At 50.9% G+C, this 18,577-nt stretch overlaps 1 protein-coding gene across 3 annotated transcripts in view; it reads right to left on the reverse strand.

The window, feature by feature from the left end:
• The window catches only part of LOC117350699 (A-kinase anchor protein 8-like), a 72,885-nt gene that overhangs the window by 15,429 nt on the left and 38,879 nt on the right, over window positions 1-18,577 (reverse strand). For all 3 annotated transcript variants that reach the window (XM_033925198.1, XM_033925197.1, XM_033925199.1), the window contains exon 9: window positions 9,514-9,655. In XM_033925198.1, the coding sequence (XP_033781089.1) occupies window positions 9,514-9,655 (142 nt within the window). The remainder of the gene's footprint in view (window positions 1-9,513; window positions 9,656-18,577) is intronic.

Consider the following 18,577-nt stretch of genomic DNA (forward strand, 5'->3'; position numbering starts at 1 on the left):
TCCGTGTACTTCTACACCAGGGCCTGCCCCAAAGGCCTGCATGTTTTCCCCCTTCTTCCCGGTCTCATCTTCAAAGCAGCCTGCAGAGGATCACTGGTTGGCTGTAACGAACCTAGCAGGCTGCCGCATCCTCCGCAACACGTTCCTTTGCCACAGTCCCGCCCCTCCTCAGACATATGGGATCGTGGCAAAGGGAACGTGCTGCAGAGGTCGACAGCAGCCTGCTAGGTTCGCTAAAGCCAACTGGCAATTCTTCTGCATGATAAATTTTGGAAACCCTAATACAAATGGGAATACCAAAATGCAAAGTTTTGTTATAAAGGATGGAGGCCTACACAAAAAAAGCCTGTAGTTCAGAAATGCATCTCAAGGAAGTAATGGCCACTAGGAACACCGCCTTAAGAGTAAAGTCCTCCAATGTGCAGGAACCAAGAGGTACGAGCAGCGAAAAAACCAAATTGAGGGAGGAAGTAACATCATCGTCCAACATGGACGTTTGATTTTTTGGCTCTGCATGCCCTCCGAGAAATAGTGCTAATGAGGGGTTTTTTGTTTGTAGCCCTTGGTTGTTTGTGCTTGGGGACCCAGAGTTCTAGCACAAAGCATGCAGGATGGCTCAGCCGACACGCAAGACACTGCGTGATTTTTCTGCGCCACAGAAAGCAGCACCTCAGCCTGGAAAACACTCTAAACATAAGAAGCGCCATCTCCGGAACAGACCCTAGGTCCAAGTCCGGCGATCAGCACACGCGGAGGCCCCGCCAGGTGTACCCTGGCATAGTTTTGGTCCCCATATCGCTCCAAGCTTCTCGTAAAGAGAAGTGCATCTAGCCTACCCCTACCCATGTCACTTCATGCCACTCATAAGGAGATGTACATCTAACTTACCCTTAAATCCTAGAATGGTGGATTCCGCAATTACCTCTTCTGGGAGAGCATTCCAGGTGTCCACCACTCGTTGTGTGAAGCAGAACTTCCTGATATTTGTCTTGAACTTGTCCCCCCTTAGCTTCAGCCCATGTCCTCTTGTCCGTGCCACATTGGACATTGTAAATAACGTTTTTTTCTGCTCTATTTTGTCGATTCCTTTCAGTATTTTGAATGTCTCGATCATATCCCCTCGTAGTCTCCTTTTCTCAAGGGAGAACAACCTCAGTCTCTTAAGTCTTTTCTCGTAATCCAGGTTCTCCATACCTTTCACCAGCTTTGTTGCTCGTCTCTGCACCCTCTATAGCAGTATGATATCCTTCTTTAGGTATGGAGACCAATGCTGGACGCAGTATTCCAAGTGTGGTCTGACCATCGCTCTATAAAGCGGCATTATGAGTTTCTCCGATCTACTCGTGATTCCCTTCTTTATCATGCCTAGCATTCTATTTGCGTTCTTCGCTGCCGCCGCATATTGCACCAACGGCTTCAGTGTCCTATCGATTAATACTCCCAGGTCCTTTTCCTGTTCAGATTTTCCCAGAGTTGCACCTGACATACTATACTTGTGTTCCTTATTTTTTCTGCCTAAGTGCATCACTTTGCATTTTTCTACATTAAACTTCATCTGCCATTTATCTGCCCAATTCTCCAATCGGCTCAAGTCACTCTGGAGTTCTTCACTGTCCTTCTGCGATTTGATGGCCCGGCATAGCTTTGTGTCATCTGCAAACTTGATGATCTCACTGGATGTTCCATCCTCTAGGTCATTGATGAAGATATTAAATAAGATGGGCCCAAGTACCGAGCCCTGGGGCACACCGCTAGTCACATTTTCCCAGTCCGAGAACTTCCCATTTATGCCCACTCTCTGCCTTCTGTTCTCCAGCCATTTGCCTATCCATCTTAGTATATCTCCTTCTATTCCATGGCCCTGCAGTTTCCTGAGGAGTCTTACATGTGGAACTTTGTCGAACGCTTTCTGAAAATCCAAGTATATAATATCCACCGGTTCTCCATTATCAATTTGTCTGTTCACTGTCTCAAAAAATTGAAGTAGGTTCGTCAAGCATGACTTCCCTTTCCTGAATCCATGTTGGCTGGCTTTCATCAGGTCGTGTGTGTCTAGGTGCCGGGTTATGCTATCCTTGATCAGCGCCTCAACCATCTTCCCAGGGACCGACGTGAGACTCACAGGTCTATAGTTGCCCGGTACTCCTCTTGATCCTTTTTTGAATATCGGCATGACGTTTGCTATCTTCCAGTCGTCTGGTATCTGCTCTGTTTTGATTGACAGATTGGCAAGTTTTTGGAGTAGTTCTCCGATTTCCACTTTTAACTCTTTCAAGACTCTCGGATGAATTCCATCTGGTCCAGGGGATTTGTCGCTTTTGAGTTTGTCGATCTGGCGGTATATCTGGTCCAAGTCCACGTCTACTGTGGTAAGGCTGTCCTCTATTACTCCTTTGAACACTTTCACTGCTTCTGGAATTGTTGTAGTGTCTTCCTTTGTAAAGACAGACGCAAAGAATGAATTTAGTCTGTCTGCGATTTGTTTGTCTTCCTTGATGTACCCTTTCCTTCCCTGGTCGTCCAGCGGTCCCACCGCCTCATTTGCGGGTTTTCTCCCTTTCACGTACTTGAAGAAGGGCTTGAAGTTTTTGGCCTCCTGCACTATTTTCTCCTCATAGTCCTTTTTGGCATCCCTCACTGCCCTGTGACACTTCTTCTGATCACCCTTGTGTTTGTTCCAAGTTTCGATTGTTTTCGTGCGTTTCCATGCTTTGAAGGAGTCTTTCTTTTCTTTTATGGCTTCCTTCACCTCTTTAGTAAGCCACGCCGGCTCTCTTTTGCCTTTGGCTTTCTTTGCTTTGGATATCCTCGGAATGTAGAGGCTTTGTGCTTCCGTGATAGTATTTTTCAGAAGGGACCATGCCTTTTTGACTTTGCCCATTTTTTTCTTGATCCGTTGTTTCACCATGGCTCTCATGCTATCATATTTTCCCCTTTTGAAGTTTAAAGTTGTGGTTGAGGTTTTGGTACTTTTCCCCTTCCCGACATCGAGTCTGAAGTTGATCATGTTGTGATCGCTTGTCCCCAGCGGGACCGTGACTTCTACTTCCTTTGCTGGCACCGTAATGCCGTTTAGGACGAAGTCCAAGGTGACTTTTCCTCTTGTCGGTTCTCCCACCAATTGTTCCAGAAAGCAGTCCCCTAGCACTTTCAGGAACAATGCCTCCTTGCCACAATTTGAAATTCCCAGGTTCCAGTCTATTCCAGGAAAATTGGCGTTACTGTCTTCTGTGGAGGCCGAGGGGGACAGCGTGTTGCCTATAGCGGCAGATACACTCGTGGAGGTATGAGCTATGTTTGTGGAACTCTGCAATGAAATGAAGGAATTGCGAGGGGAGTTTACCACGCTCGCAACGGATCTGAGAGAAGTGGCGGAATTGGGCGTACAAGTCAGTGAAATGGAGACTTAGGTTGATGATCAGCATAAGGCATTGTGGCAGATGAATACGCGATATAAAGATTTAAATTTGCAGCAGGACCTTGAAAATCGTAGTCATCGGGCTAATCTGCGGATCAGGGGGCTGCCGGAGGTGGCGGAATACAAAGACTACAAGCAAGTGGTGCAGTGCATAGTGGGTATGCTGTTTGCAGAAAGCAATGTTACTTATCGTAACAGTTGTTATCCAGGGACAGCAGGCAGCTATTCTCACTAGTGGGTGACGTCATCCAACGGAGCCCTGATGAGGATATCTCACAAGCACACTTGCTTGTAGAAACTTTTAGAAGTTTCGAATTGCCCACACCGCGCATGCGCGAGTGCCTTCCCGCCCGATGCACCGGGCGTGTCTCCTCAGGAGAATAGCTGCCTGCTGTCCCTGGATAACAACTGTTACGGTAAGTAACATTGCTTTATCCCAGGACAAGCAGGCAGGTATTCTCACTAGTGGGTGACCTCCAAGCTAACCACAAAGGGATGGAGGGAGAGTTGGCAACTTAGGAGAATAATTTTTGCAACACTGTTTGGCCAAACTGTCCATCCCGTCTGGAGAAGGTATCCAGACAATAGTGTGAGGTGAAGGTATGAACCGAGGACCAAGTGGCAGCTTTACAAATCTCCTCAATCGGTGTCGATCTGAGGAAAGCGACAGAGGCTGCCATTGCTCTGACCTTATGGGCTGTGACTTTACTGTGAAGGGGTAATCCAGCCTGTGCATAGCAGAAAGAGATACAAGCCGCCATCCAGTTGGAGATGGTGCGCTTAGAGATAGGGCGTCCCAACTTGTTCGGATCAAAGGAGATGAAAAGTTGAGGAGCAATTCTGTGAGGCTTGGTGCGTTCCAGGTAGAAAGCCAAAGCACGTTTACAGTCCAGAGTGTGAAGAGCTGATTCTCCAGGATGAGAATGAGGCTTTGGAAAAAGCATAGGAAGAACAATGGATTGATTCAGATGAAATTCCGAGACCACCTTGGTGAGAATTTGGGATGAGTGCGGAGGACCACCTTGTCATGATGAAACACTGTAAAGGGCAGATCCGCAACCAACGCTTGAAGTTCACTCACTCGACTGGCAGAAGTGAGGCCAATGAGAAGCACCACTTTCCAAGTGAGAAATTTCAGAGGAGCCTTGTTAAGAGGTTCAAATGGAGGTTTCATAAGTTGAGAAAGAACAACATTGAGGTCCCAAATCACCGGAGGCGGTTTGAGGGGAGGATTGACATGGAAAAGTCCTTTCATAAATCTGGAAACCACAGGATGTGCAGAAAGAGGTTTCCCTTGAAGAGGCTGGTGAAAAGCAGCAATTGCACTAAGATGGACTCTGATCGGTGTAGACTTGAGACCAGAATGAGACAGGTGCAAAAGGTAGTCCAAAACAGAGGACAAGGAGGCGTGTTGAGGTTCCTTGTGAAGAGAAAAACACCAAGTAGAGAATCTAGTCCATTTCTGGGAATAGCATTGTCGAGTAGCAGGCTTCCTTGAAGCTTCCAAAACATCCCGCACAGCTGGTGAAAACTGAAGGGAAGTTACGCTGAGAGGAACCAAGCTGTCAGGTGTAGCGACTGCAGGTTGGCATGAAGCAGAGATCCCTGATGCTGCGTAAGCAGAGATGGAAACACTGGTAGAAGGAAGGGCTCCCTGCTGCTGAGTTGCAGAAGAAGGGAGTACCAAGGTTTCCTGGGCCACCGAGGAGCAATCAGAATCATGGTGGCCCGGTCGGACTTGAGCTTGACCAGAGTCTTTTGAATGAGAGGAAACGGAGGAAACGCATACAGAAAGAGATTCCCCCAGTCCAGAAGAAAAGCATCCGCCTCGAGACGATGAGGAGTGTAGATCCTGGAGCAGAACCGAGGCAGTTTTAAGTTGTGGGGAGCTGCAAAGAGGTCTATCTGAGGCGTTCCCCACAGGTAGAAGATTTGATGAAGGGGCGTGGAATGGAGAGTCCACTCGTGAGGCTGTAGAAGGCGTCTCAAGTTGTCCGCCAAGGCATTTTCCATCCCCTGAATGTAGACAGCTTTGAGGAAGGTGTTGTGGCGAATCGCCCAATCCCAAACTTTCAGAGCTTCTTGACAGAGGGAGGTCGATCCCGTGCTGCCCTGTTTGTTGACATAATACATGGCGACCTGATTGTCCGTACGAATGAGGACCACCATGTCGTACAGTAGATGCTGAAAAGCAGTGAGAGCATTGAAAATTGCCCTGAGTTCCAGGAGATTGATATGGCACAAACGATCCGCACTCGTCCAATAGCCCTGGGTGTGGAGCCTGTCCAGATGAGCCCCCCAAGCATAGTTCGAGGAGTCGGTCGTGTGGACCTTCTGATGGGTAGGCATGTGAAACAGCAAACCTCTGGAAAGATTGGCAGAGAGCATCCACCAGCGAAGCGACTGCAGCAGAGCAGGAGTGACCTGAATGTGACGAGTCAGAGGGTCGGAGATCTGCGACCATTGAGAAGCTAGGGTCCACTGAGGAATCTGCAGGTGAAGTCTGGCAAAAGGAGTCACTTGAACCGTAGAGGCCATGTGGCCCAGGAGCACCATCATGTGTCTCGCCGAAATGGACAGGCGAGAAGAGACCGAGTGACAAAGCTGAAGAAGAGCCGCCGGGCGCTGAGGAGGAAGAAACGCTCTGAGTTGAATAGTATCCAGAACAGCTCCGATGAAGGGGAGAGTCTGTGAAGGTTGAAGATGGGATTTGGGAAAGTTGATCTCGAATCCCAGACTCTGTAGAAACCAGATCGTCCTCTGAGTGGCCCGGATGACCCCCTGAGACGTAGAATCCTTGATGAGCTAGTCGTCAAGGTAGGGAAACACCTGCAGACCATGGTTCCTGAGTGCTGCGGCCACCACAACCAGGCACTTGGTGAAGACTCTGGGAGATGAAGCGAGGCCGAAAGGAAGCACTCTGTACTGAAGATGAAGGTGTCCCACCAGAAATCTGAGGTATTGACGGGAGGCCGGATGGATGGGAATATGAGTGTAGGCCTCCTTGAGATCCAGGGAGCATAACCAGTCGTTCTGCTCGAGGAGGGGATAGAGAGAAGCCAGGGTCAACATGCAAAACTTCTCCCTGACCAGGAACTTGTTGAGCACCCTGAGGTCCAAAATAGGACGCAGGTCGCCCGTCTTCTTCGGAACAAGGAAGTACCGGGAGTAAAAACCCTTGTTCTGTTGGTCCACAGGGACTGGCTCGACGGCGCGAAGCCGGAGCAAAGCCTGAGCTTCCTGAAGAAGAAGGGCGGTCTGGGTTAAGTTGGAAGGATACTCTCTTGGAGGATGTTCCGGGAGAACATGATGGAACTGAAGAGAGTATCCCTCTCTTACGATGGAAAGGACCCAGAGGTCGGTGGTAATAGTCGTCCATTGATGGTAAAAATAATGGAGACGACCTCCGATGGGAAAAAGAGGGGAGGGCAGAACGATGGAAGTTATGCTCCCTACGAGACAGTCAAAAAAGGCTGGGGAGCCTTGGGGACAGCAGAAGGTTGAGGCTTTTGCTGGGGCTTCTGCTGATGCTGCCTCTTCACTGGCGGCCGAATGGCAGGAGCCTGCTTTGGCAGGTAGCGCCGTTGATAAATCATAGGACGACGAGCCGGATGAGAGATGGCAGGCTTGGGCTTCTGGCGGAGGATAGACTAAAAAGATTTTTCATGTTTGGATAACTTCTCCGTAGCTGCCTCGATGGACTCGTCGAAAAGTTCCGCTCCCGCACAGGGAATGTTCGCCAGCTGGTCCTGGAGATTCGGGTCCATATCGATGGTGCGAAGCCACGCTAAGCATCTCATGGCCACCGAACAGGCTGCCACTCTGGCCGAGAGCTCGAAAGCGTCGTAAGATGATTGCATCATCTGCAGGCGGAGCTGGGACAACGATGCCAGCACCTCTGAGTACTCGAAGCGAGCCTGAGAGTCCAGATATGGTAAAAACTTGTGAAGGATGAAGAGAAAAAACTCGAAGTAGGTCACAAAATGAAAGTGTAATTGAGGACTCGAGAAGCCATCATCGAGTTCTGGTAGATGCGCCTGCCAAATCTGTCCATGGTTTTTCCTTCCCGGCCAGGAGGTGTGGAAGCATAGACCTGGGAGGGATGAGACCGCTTCAGAGAGGATTCAACCAAGAGAGACTGGTGCGAGAGCTGTGCCCCGTCAAAGCCCTTATGGTGCACCGTGCGGTATCGAGCATCCAACTTCCCCGGGACTGCTGGGATGGAGTACGGGGTCTCGAAGCATCTCATGAAAGTCTGGTCCAGAAGCTTGTGTAGAGGCAGGCGTAGAGACTCGGCCGGAGGTTAAGGAAGATGCATCGTCTCCAGATACTCCTTCGAGAACTTTGAACCCGAATCCAGGGTGATATCCAGATCCACCGCCATCTGCCTCAGGAAGGACGAGAATGACAACTGGTCCACCAGAGCCGGCCCTCAAGGCGGGCTCGAAGACGATGAGGCGGCCTGGTCCGCTGATGCCGAGGACCGGCACGGAGAGAACGAACCCCCGCAGTCTTCAAGTTCCAGCATGGGAGGAGGAGGCGAGTATTCCGGAGAAAACTCCCGGAAAGGTTGCTTCCGACGAGGCGAGGCGTGTCTCAATGAATGTCTCGATGAATGCCTCGAGGAGTGCCTCGATCGATGACCGGAGCTGTGTCGAGAAGCAGGCCTCGAGCGACGAGGCGAGCGACGCTCAGATGAGGCAGCCACTGAGTAGATGGGATTGGAGGCTGTGGAGCGAAGCATCAGAGGCTGAGACGAGGCCCCCTGAGGCGCTCCCCAAGGTTCGAGGCCCGGCATCGCAGAGGAAGGGTCCGGACCAGGCAAGCCATGGATCGAAGGTATCGGCTCCAAAGGTGGCATGGGCAAAGACTCTGCTCCTTGCGAGACATGTCCCGGAGTCAGACCCGACACTCGCTGAGACTCTGCTCCCAGCAGCAAGAGTGTGCGCCGAGGAGGCACCGGAGGCGGCGCGACCTCGCGGGAGGCTTCCACGTGCCCCGGCTGGATCTGGGAGAGAAGCGTCAGCCCAATTTTGGTAAAGAGCTCGACAAATCGCTTCTCCATCAAGGCGTGAAACAACGCTGGCAAAGAGGGATCCACATCAGAAATGGGACCTCCTGCACGGACATTGGTCATTCGGCCACTAGGGGGCTTGGATTTGGAGGCCTTGGGCACCTTAAGCACCACTGGAGGGACAAGAGGCTGCGCTATCTGATCTGAAGAGACATCGGAAGGCACTGCAGCCTGCGTCGAGGTCGAAGCCGGCACGAACGAGGCAGGCTTGAGCAGACTCGAGGCCGAAGTAAAATTGGAAGTCGAAAGCTCTGGGAAGAGGGCAGCACCGGAGACGCCTCCATGCCAAACAGCGACTCCCTCAAAATACAGCGACGCTTAAACACACGTGCTGGCAGAAGAGCGTAAACCCATCCAATTCTGTGGCGATTTGTATGGATGCTAAATAATTTTCTTTTTGTATTTTCTTTGTAAATAAATCCTTTTCTATTTGCTAGGTGTGGTTTGTGTGGCTGATCAGTTTAATGGGAGAGAAATCTGGGACCATATGTTAGAGAAACATTTGTGCCATTTACACGTTTAAGGTCCTCCTTGGTAGGGAGAGTCATAGCTGATTTACCCTCTCAAGAGTCTACAAGTAAAAAAAAAAGGCAGTTTCAGACCTCATTCTCCCCAGTTCATTTAAGGAGCTAGCTAATGTCACCAACTCCAATCAGTAGGATAAAGGTAAAGGGGATGGGACCTGATAATACTGCCTTTTCCGTAGGGTTTACACAATCAAAATGGTTTACAAATTTTAGACTGGTACTTTTTTTTTTATATCTGGGGCAATGAAGTGTTAAGTGGCTTGCCCAGAGTCACAAGGCGCTGCTGTGGGAATCCAATGCACAACCTTAGGGTGCTGAGGCAGCTGCTCTAACCATTAAGCCACTCCTCCACTCCAAGGTCCCACACCAAATAGTGTTACTCCTTGAATGACCAAAAGGCACTCAGTATACACAGATCACACCAACTTTAATGGTCATATTTTTGAAAACACAAATATACTGTACTTTGGTGAAGACAACTCCATGAGACACACCTGTAAGAAGTCTGCAGTTTTTTGTGGAAGTTTGCTTCCAACAAATTTGAAATGCTCCTTGTGGAATACACTGTCCAAATGATTCTTCATCTGATCATCATAGAACGTTCGGTACTTACACAGTGAGCAAACAAATCGAATTCTGGACAGGAAATAAAAAGGTTGAACCAAGACATGATGAGTTACAAAAAAAAGCACAGTTACTTACAGTAACAAGTGTTATCCAGGGATAGCAGGCAGATATTCTCAAGTATGGGTGACGTCACCAACGGAGCCCCAGTATGGACCACTTTATTATTTTTTTCAAAGTCTTTATTCATTTTTCATCTTACAAGTGTACAATATTACATCACTTTAAAAAGTGCATCGCCACTTTAAGGCTTTAGAACAGGGGTGTCCAATGTCGGTCCTCGAGGACCGCAATCCAGTCGGGTTTTCAGGATTTCCCCAATAAATATGCATGAGATCTCTATATATGCTAATAGATCTCATGCATATTCATTGGGGAAATCCTAAAAACCCAACTGGCCCTCAAGGACCGACATTGGACAACCCTGCTTTAGAAAGTTCGCGATAGCCTGAACTGCACATGCGCGAGTGTCTTCCCACATGACGTGGTCGCACGGTCCCTCAATTAAGATAAGCCAGCTAAGAAGCCAACCTGGGGAGGAGGGTGGGTTGTGAGAATATCTGACTGCTGTCCCTGGATAACACCTGTAACGGTAAATAACTGTGCTTTATCCCAGGACAAGCAGGCAGCATATTTTCATGTATGGGTGACCTCCAAGCTAACAGAAATGAGATGGTGGGAGAGTTAGCCTTTAGGAAAATAAATTTTGTAATACAGATTGGCCAAAGTGACCATCCTGTATGGATAATGACTCCAGACAGTAGTGAGAAGTGAAAGTATGAACTGAAGACCAGGTGGCAGCTTTACAGATTTCCTCAATGGAAGTAGATCTGAGGAAAGCAACAGAAGCTGCCATAGCTCTAATTTTGTGAGCTGTAACACGACTCTCCAGTGCCAGTCCATTCTGAGTATAACAGAACAAGATGCAGGCTGCCAGCAAGTTGGAAATCGCTTTCTTGGAAACAGGATGCCCAAACTTGTTTGGATCGAATGAGATTAACAGCTGGGGAGATGTTCGGTGAGGCTTGGTCCGGTCAATGTAATAGGCCAAAGCCTGTTTACAGTCCAAACTTTGTAGAGCGGTTTCTCCAGCATGAGAATGAGGCTTAGGAAAAAACATTGACAGAACATTTGATTGAGTTAAAACTCAGTGACAAATTTTGGAAGAAACTTTGGATGTGTATGTAGAACCACCTTGTCATGATGAAAAACTGTGAAGTTCTGCTACTAAGGTTTGTAACTCACTGAGCCTCCTGGCAGAGGTGAGAGCAATAAGAAAGACCACTTTCTAGGTGAGAAACTTGAGATGAGCTGTGGCCATTGGTTCAAATGGTGGTTTCATCAAACTGGAAAGAACAACATTAAAATCCCAGATGACAGGTGGGATCCCACCTGTCATCTGGGATTTTAATGTTGTTCTTTCCAGTTTGATGAAACCACCATTTGAACCAATGGCCACAGCTCATCTCCATACGGGATAATGCTATACCGAAAAGGAGACGCTACCGAATTAGGCGGTTTTTAAGAGATCTCTTCTGCAGCAGTGAACAGCGGGAACAGGTTTCAGGACAGTGCTCGGGCCCTAAACACTAGAGACACCAGCGATGCGGGTTGGTCACAGAGATAGGGCGAGCACAACGTCCACACTTTTTGAAACCCGTCTCTGAGAGGGACATGGAAGGAAAAATGGCCACGGCTAAATTAAAGTCGGAGGCCAAGGTGGACGAATAGGCCCCACCGGGCTGAACCCACAAAAGGGGGGGGGGGGAAATAAAGTTTACTTTTTTTTACTAAAACAAATTAACGAAAGAAAATAAAGACAAAATTGACTAAAAAGTCAGAAATCCGCGAGAGTGGGAAGGCAGCGGAGAAAAAGATTTCAACAGCCATTGAAAAACGCGACTTCTTAGCTCCGCAGAAACTGAGGGACCACGCTGGGCGGGAAGGCACTCGCGTATGCGCAATTTGGGCTATTGCGAACTTTCTAAAGCCTTAAAGTGGCGATGCACTTTTAAAGTGTTCCTTATCGGGGTTCCGTCGGTGACGGCATCCATACGTGAGAATATGCTGCCTGCTTGTCCTGGGATAACAAACTGTATAATTTTTTTTTTAAATTATTTATTTTTACAACTTACAACAAGTGCATCAGGAAATAACATTTGAACTTAAAAACATCACTTGATTTTCTATTATAATCATCTTAAATTAATGAAATTTATCCCCCTCCTTCCCATCCCTACCATATAATATGCATTCACATATATAGCACAGTTACTTACCGTAACAGGTGTTATCCAGGGACAGCAGGCATATATTCTCACATGTGGGTGACGTCATCTACGGAGCCCCAGCGCGGACAGCTTTTCAAGCAAACTTGCTAGAAGTTTCAAGTTTGCACACTGCACCACGCATGTGCTAGCCTTCTTGCCACTAGAGGGCGCATCCCCACCTCGTGGTCCTCAGTTCCATAACATAGCAAAGAAAGCCATCCCCGGGGAGGTGGGCGGGTTGTGAGAATATATGCCTGCTGTCCCTGGATAACACCTGTTACGGTAAGTAACTGTGCTTTATCCCAGGACAAGCAGGCATGATATTCTCACATGTGGGTGACCTCCAAGCCAACCAAAAAAGGGCAGGTGGGAGGATGGCAATTATGAAAACAAATTACGTAACACCGACTGGCCAAACCGGCCGTCGCTTCTGGACAAAGTATCCAGACAGTAGTGGGAGGTGAACGTATGAACCGAAGACCAAGTGGCAGCTTTACAAATGTCCTCCATAGGTGTAGATCGGAGGAAAGCCACAGAAGCTGCCATCGCCCGGACTTTATGACCCGTAACGCGACCCGCAAGCGGGAGACCAGCCTGAGCGTAGCAAAAAGAAATGCAAGCAGCTAACCAGTTGGACAAGGTGCGCTTTGAAACCGGGTGACCCAAACGATTAGGATCAAAGGACAAAAATAATTGAGGAACCTTCCGATAAGACTTGGAGCGTTGGAGATAAAAGGCCAACGCCCTCTTACAGTCAAGGGTATGAAGCGCCGCCTCACCAGGATGAGAATGGGGCTTCGGAAAAAACACCGGAAGGACAATAGACTGATTGAGGTGGAAATCAGACACAACCTTAGGTAAAAATTTGGGATGGGTGCGAAGAACCACCTTATCATGATGAAAGACCGTGAAAGGAGGATCCGCAACCAAGGACTGTAACTCACTGATTCGACGAGCAGATGTGAGTGCAATCAAAAAGACTACTTTCCAAGTAAGAAACTTAAGATGCGACTTGTCGATGGGTTCAAAGGGAGGCTTCATAAGCTGAGCCAAGACCACATTAAGATCCCACACCACCGGAGGAGGTTTCAGAGGAGGATGGATATTCACTAGCCCCTTCATGAAACGTGTCACCAGAGGATGAAGAGAGAGAGAACGACCCTCAAGATGCCGATGGAATGCTGCAATGGCACTGAGATGCACCCGAATGGAAGTCGTTTTCAGGCCAGACTCAGACAAATGCAAAAGATATTCCAGGATCGAAGCCACAGGCACCGAATCTGGTTGCAGACTATTCAAAGAACACCAGGATGAAAACCTGGTCCATTTCTGAGTATAGCAAAGCCGAGTCGAGACCTTACGCGAGGCCTCCAAAACGTCCCTCACGGCCCGAGAGACCGGAAACGAAGTCAGAGGGAGAGAAACCAAGCAGTCAGATGTAAAGACTGAAGATTGGGATGCAACAGCGAACCCCGACTCTGAGACAGCAGAGAGGGAAACACCGGTAGAAGCAGAGGTTCCCTGGTACTGAGTTGAAGAAGTAGGGAGAACCAGGGCTGCCTTGGCCACCGAGGTGCAATGAGGATCATGGAGGCTCCGGTCGATCTGAGATGAACCAGCGTTCTCAAAATCAGAGGGAACGGCGGAAACGCATAAAGGAACCTCCCCTCCCATTCGAGGAGGAAGGCATCCGCTTCGAGACGATCCGGAGAGTAGATCCGAGAGCAATAGAGGGGTAACTTGTGAGTCTCCGGAGAGGCAAACAGATCCACTTGAGGAGTTCCCCATCGGTCGAAAACCTCGCGAAGTACTCGGGAGTTCAGAGACCATTCGTGCGGCTTGAGAAGACGACTGAGTTTGTCTGCCAGCTGGTTCTGCTCTCCCTGAATGTAGACCGCCCGCAGGAATATATTCTGGGAAATTGCCCAGTCCCAAAGACGGAGAGCCTCTTGGCATAGAGGCCAAGAGCCCGTACCCCCCTGTTTGTTGACATAGTACATCGCTACCTGATTGTCCGTCCGCACGAGTACTACCTGGTCGTGCAGCAGGTGGACAAAAGCTCGCGCAGCCAGAAAAATGGCGCGAAGCTCCAGCACATTGATGTGGCACCGACGGTCCTCGGCCGACCACAGACCCTGCGTCCTCAGACCGTCCAGGTGCGCTCCCCACGCGTACTCGGAAGAGTCCGTCGTCAAGACCTTGGTGTGAGGAGGAACGCGAAACAGCAAACCCCCTGACAAAGTGGAAGAGTCGGTCCACCAACGGAGCGATCGACGTAAACAAGGAGTTACTGATATCCGGGAAGACACCGGATCGCGATCCTGACGCCACTGCGACGCCAGAGTCCATTGCGCGATTCTCAGGTGCAAGCGAGCGAACGGCGTGACGTGAACCGTCGACGCCATGTGACCCAGCAAAACCATCATGTGCTGGGCCGACACCTGCGATTGCCCTCGACAATGACGACTCCACCGAAGCAGAGTCTCCCGCCGGGGCGGGGGGAGAAAAGCGCGAAGGCGAACCGTGTCCAGCACGGCTCCAATGAACTGGAGAGACTGCGCCGGACGCAATTGAGACTTGGGGAAGTTCACTTCGAACCCCAGGTCCTGTAAAAGACTGATAGTCTGTCGGGTCGCTAAGATAACCCCCTCCCTGGACGGGGCTTTGATCAGCCAATCGTCCAGATAGGGAAAGACTTGTAGACCCCGCGAGCGCAGGGCCGCCGCCACCACCACCATACACTTGGTGAATACCCGAGGGGAGGATGCCAGCCCGAAGGGAAGAACCCGATACTGCAGGTGCAAATCCCCGACCTGAAAACGCAAGAACTTGCGGCAAGCGGGATGCACCGGAACATGGGTGTAAGCTTCCTTCAAGTCCAGGGAGCACATCCAATCCCCCTCCTCCAAAAGAGGATAGAGAACCGGGAGCGATAACATACGGAACTTCTCCCGGACCAGGAACTTGTTGAGCTTCCGGAGGTCCAAAATGGGGCGCAAGTCCCCGGTCTTTTTTGGGACCAAAAAGTAACGGGAGTAAAACCCCAGGCCCCTCTGATCGCGAGGTACCACCTCGACCGCCCTGAGGTTCAACAAGGCCCTGGCTTCCTCCAGAAGAAGGGCCAGCTGGTTCCGATTGGGAGGGCAAGCCCCGGGGGGCAAGTCCGGAGGCGGACAGGAGAAGTTCAGCGAATAGCCGTCTGAGATTATCCCGAGCACCCAGGCGTCCGACGTGATCACCGACCAGGCCCCGGCAAAGGCCGTCAGCCGACCCCCGATGGGGAGGGGGTGGCTCGATATTGCGGTGAGGGCCCGCCCCCAACCGCCTATCCCGTCAAAAGGACGGCGCGGCCTTGGCGGCCCCCTGCGCGGCAGGTTTAGAGGGGCCGCCTCTACTCTGCTGGGGCTGTCTTCGAGGGGGCGGTCTGGAGAAGGCCGGTGTGGACTTCTGAGGGTATCTCCTCGGAGGCTGTCTGAAGGGACGCTGGGCAGGAGCCTTAGGCTTTGGCTTTACCAGAGAGGCCAGGGAGCGTTCCTGTTTGGAAAGTCGCTCCGTCGCCGCATCCAAAGTGTCATCAAACAATTCCACCCCAACGCAAGGCAAATTAGCCAGGCGTTCCTGCAAATTTGACTCCATCTCGAGGGTACGCAGCCACGCCAGCCGGCGCATGGCCACTGCACAGGCGGACACCCTCGAGGCGAGTTCAAATGCATCATAAACCGCGTGGAACAAATAGAGGCGCAGCTGGGTCAGGTTGGAACTAAAGGTGGCGAACCGGTCCCTATGCGACTCAGGCATCACCTCACGAAAGGAGGGGAGGTCCTTCACCATCGTACGGAGGAAGGAAGAGTACGAGAAGGCATAGTTCAGGACCCTGGTAGCCATCAGAGAGTTCGCATAGAGACGGCGCCCAAATTTGTCAAGGGTCCGGCCCTCCCTACTAGGCGGGACCGTCGCCGAGACCCGGGAAGGCTGAGATTTCTTGACCGCCGATTCCACCAGGAGCGAAGTATGGGAAAGTTGCCCCTTCTCAAACCCCTTGATGGGAAGGGTGCGATACTTAGACTCCATATTGGCGGGGACCACAGCAACCGTCAATGGAGCCTCAAGATTCCTCAGGAAGGTCTGACAGAGGACCTTGTTAATTGGAAGGCGCGGCGACTCCCTGGGGGGGGCAGGAAGATCCTGCTCCTCCAAAAACTCCTTGGTGTAAGTGGACCCTTCAGACAAGTCAACACCCAAAGCCGCAGCCATATCCTGCACAAACCTCGTAAAGGATGAGGGTTTAGCAGGAGGAGAGGGAGACCGAGACTTCCCGGCAGAGCCAAAGGGAGAGGCCTGGTTGGAGTATCTGGGCTCCCTACCCGACCCCGACGAGGCACAGTCCTGCGACCTCGACGGAGTCGGAGACCGGGTGCGCCTGGAGGAACCCCTCGGGGATCCCCCCGGGGTCCGAGGCACCGAGGCCCGACCCTTCGGCCCGGGCGAGGAAGCCCGAGAGCTCTCCCTGGCCGGAGACCGGAACAAAATGGGGTTATCGACACGCAAGTCCCGTACCTGCAAGGCACCGCCCCCGGCCGGTGACGAGCGACCACGCCGCCGAGGCGAGGTCCGAGACCGCTTAGCCTTCCTCGGCCTGCGCCTCGCTCGAGACCTGCCCGAGGGAGACGAACCCCTCGAGGACCCCGAGGACGAAGACGAAAGTCTTCGTACTCGGCGCCCCTTGTCCTTCGGGCGCACACTACGCTCCGGCGGGTCCCGCGAAGCCGGGTCCGAGGGAACTACCGAGGTCGAGGCCGTGGGCGCCTCGGGAGCCGAGGCCCCGGTACCCGAGACCGAGGTCGTCAACTGCGGGGCCATCGGGGCCGAAGCCTCCGAGGCCGAAGCTGCGGAGGCCGAAGCCTGGTGCAGCTGGTCAATGGCCCCGGTGAGCTCCGAGGCGATTAACGCCCGGAGCAATTCCTGGAACACGGGGATTGACATCCCCTGCGGCAAGACCTGCCGCTGCTCCTCAGAGGGCGACCTCGGTCTCGAGTATTCCCTCGGGGCAGCGGACGCTGGCAACTTGGGCTTCACTGAGGCGGACCCACCCGCCGACGAGCCAGAGGATGGCTTCTTGGATGGAGCTGAGGAGGGAAGCGGAGACTTACCCGAGGCCTTGGAAGAGGCCAGCTGCTTCGAAGGCACCGAGGCCCGAGGCGAAGCCGACGGTCCCGAAGCTGAGGTCGAGGCCGATGTCGAGGCCGAGGTCAAGGCCGGGGCCGAAGCCGAGGCCGAACTCGAGGCCTTCCCCGGAGGGGACTCTACAGAGAAAAGTTCCGCCATGCGGGCCTTGCGGCGTTTAAGTGCCCGCTTCTGAAAAGTGGCACACTTATCGCAGGATGCCGTCGGGTGTTGGGGCCCCAAACACCGCAAACAGCACCCGTGCGGGTCGGTAATCGAAAGGAGTCTTTCACAGCGCCCGCACTTTTTAAAGCCCGTTACGGGCCGGGACATGGGCCCACAAGAGAGCCGGGAACAAGCGAGGTTCCTCGGCCACAGCTACCGGGAGCCCCCGGTAGTAACGGAAACGAAAGATGTTTTTTTTTTTTTTTTTTTTTGAAAAAGAAAGCAATAAAGCAAAAAAAAAAAGACGAAAAGACGCAGCGACCGTGCGAAAAAACCCTACACAGCCGCGGCGACAGAAGGCACAATTAGCACAAATTCTCCACAGGGCTTCTGGCTCCGCGGATGAAAAAGAACTGAGGACCACGAGGTGGGGATGCGCCCTCTAGTGGCAAGAAGGCTAGCACATGCGTGGTGCAGTGTGCAAACTTGAAACTTCTAGCAAGTTTGCTTGAAAAGCTGTCCGCGCTGGGGCTCCGTAGATGACGTCACCCACATGTGAGAATATCATGCCTGCTTGTCCTGGGATAATATACAATATATTCTTTTCTATTGATCCAAGCAGTTAATAAAAGATCAGAAACCCCCCTACCCCTATCCCCTCATTTTAAATTGTATTAAGGGAAAAATGTTATCTACTCATTACATACAATACTCTGTTAATGGCCCCCAAACATCCTAAAATTTACTAAAATGTCCTTTCTGTGTGGCTAATGTTCTTTCCATTTTATATATATGACACAAAGAATTCCACCAGAAACTGTAGTTCAATCTACTCCAATTTTTCCAATTAAATGTAATCTATTGTATGGCAACTCCTGTCATAATAAGTAAAGCTTATTTTTTGAAGAAATCTTACTACTGTATAATTTAAAATCTCAGACACTACTTTAAAAACAAAAATTGCATTCACCATTTTAATTTAAACAAGGAAATTTAGATGGCGCCAACATAATTTCCGTGTCACTGTAATTAATTCAGAATGTAATCTTTTAATGTGGTGGTCTATACTAATTTGGAAGAATATTTGAGGAATCTGAGTATAAAATTTTTGCAAAATGTCGAGGAGTAGGGCATCCTGCACATGTAAGCTTAAAGCTTTTTCTACCTAGGGGAGGGCACTAACACACAGGCTCAGTCAGCGTCCTTGCTGGCCTTGCTATTTAGATTTGAGCCCTCTCTGGGCAGCTTTTTCCGGCTGCCTCTGTCCTGACTGGCCTCGTCTTTCCTCCGGCGGCTGGTTGGTGATTCCTTCTGAGCCCTTCAGTTCCTGTCTGTT

This window comes from Geotrypetes seraphini, chromosome 16, assembly GCF_902459505.1.
Source record: "Geotrypetes seraphini chromosome 16, aGeoSer1.1, whole genome shotgun sequence".
NCBI lineage: Eukaryota > Metazoa > Chordata > Amphibia > Gymnophiona > Dermophiidae > Geotrypetes > Geotrypetes seraphini.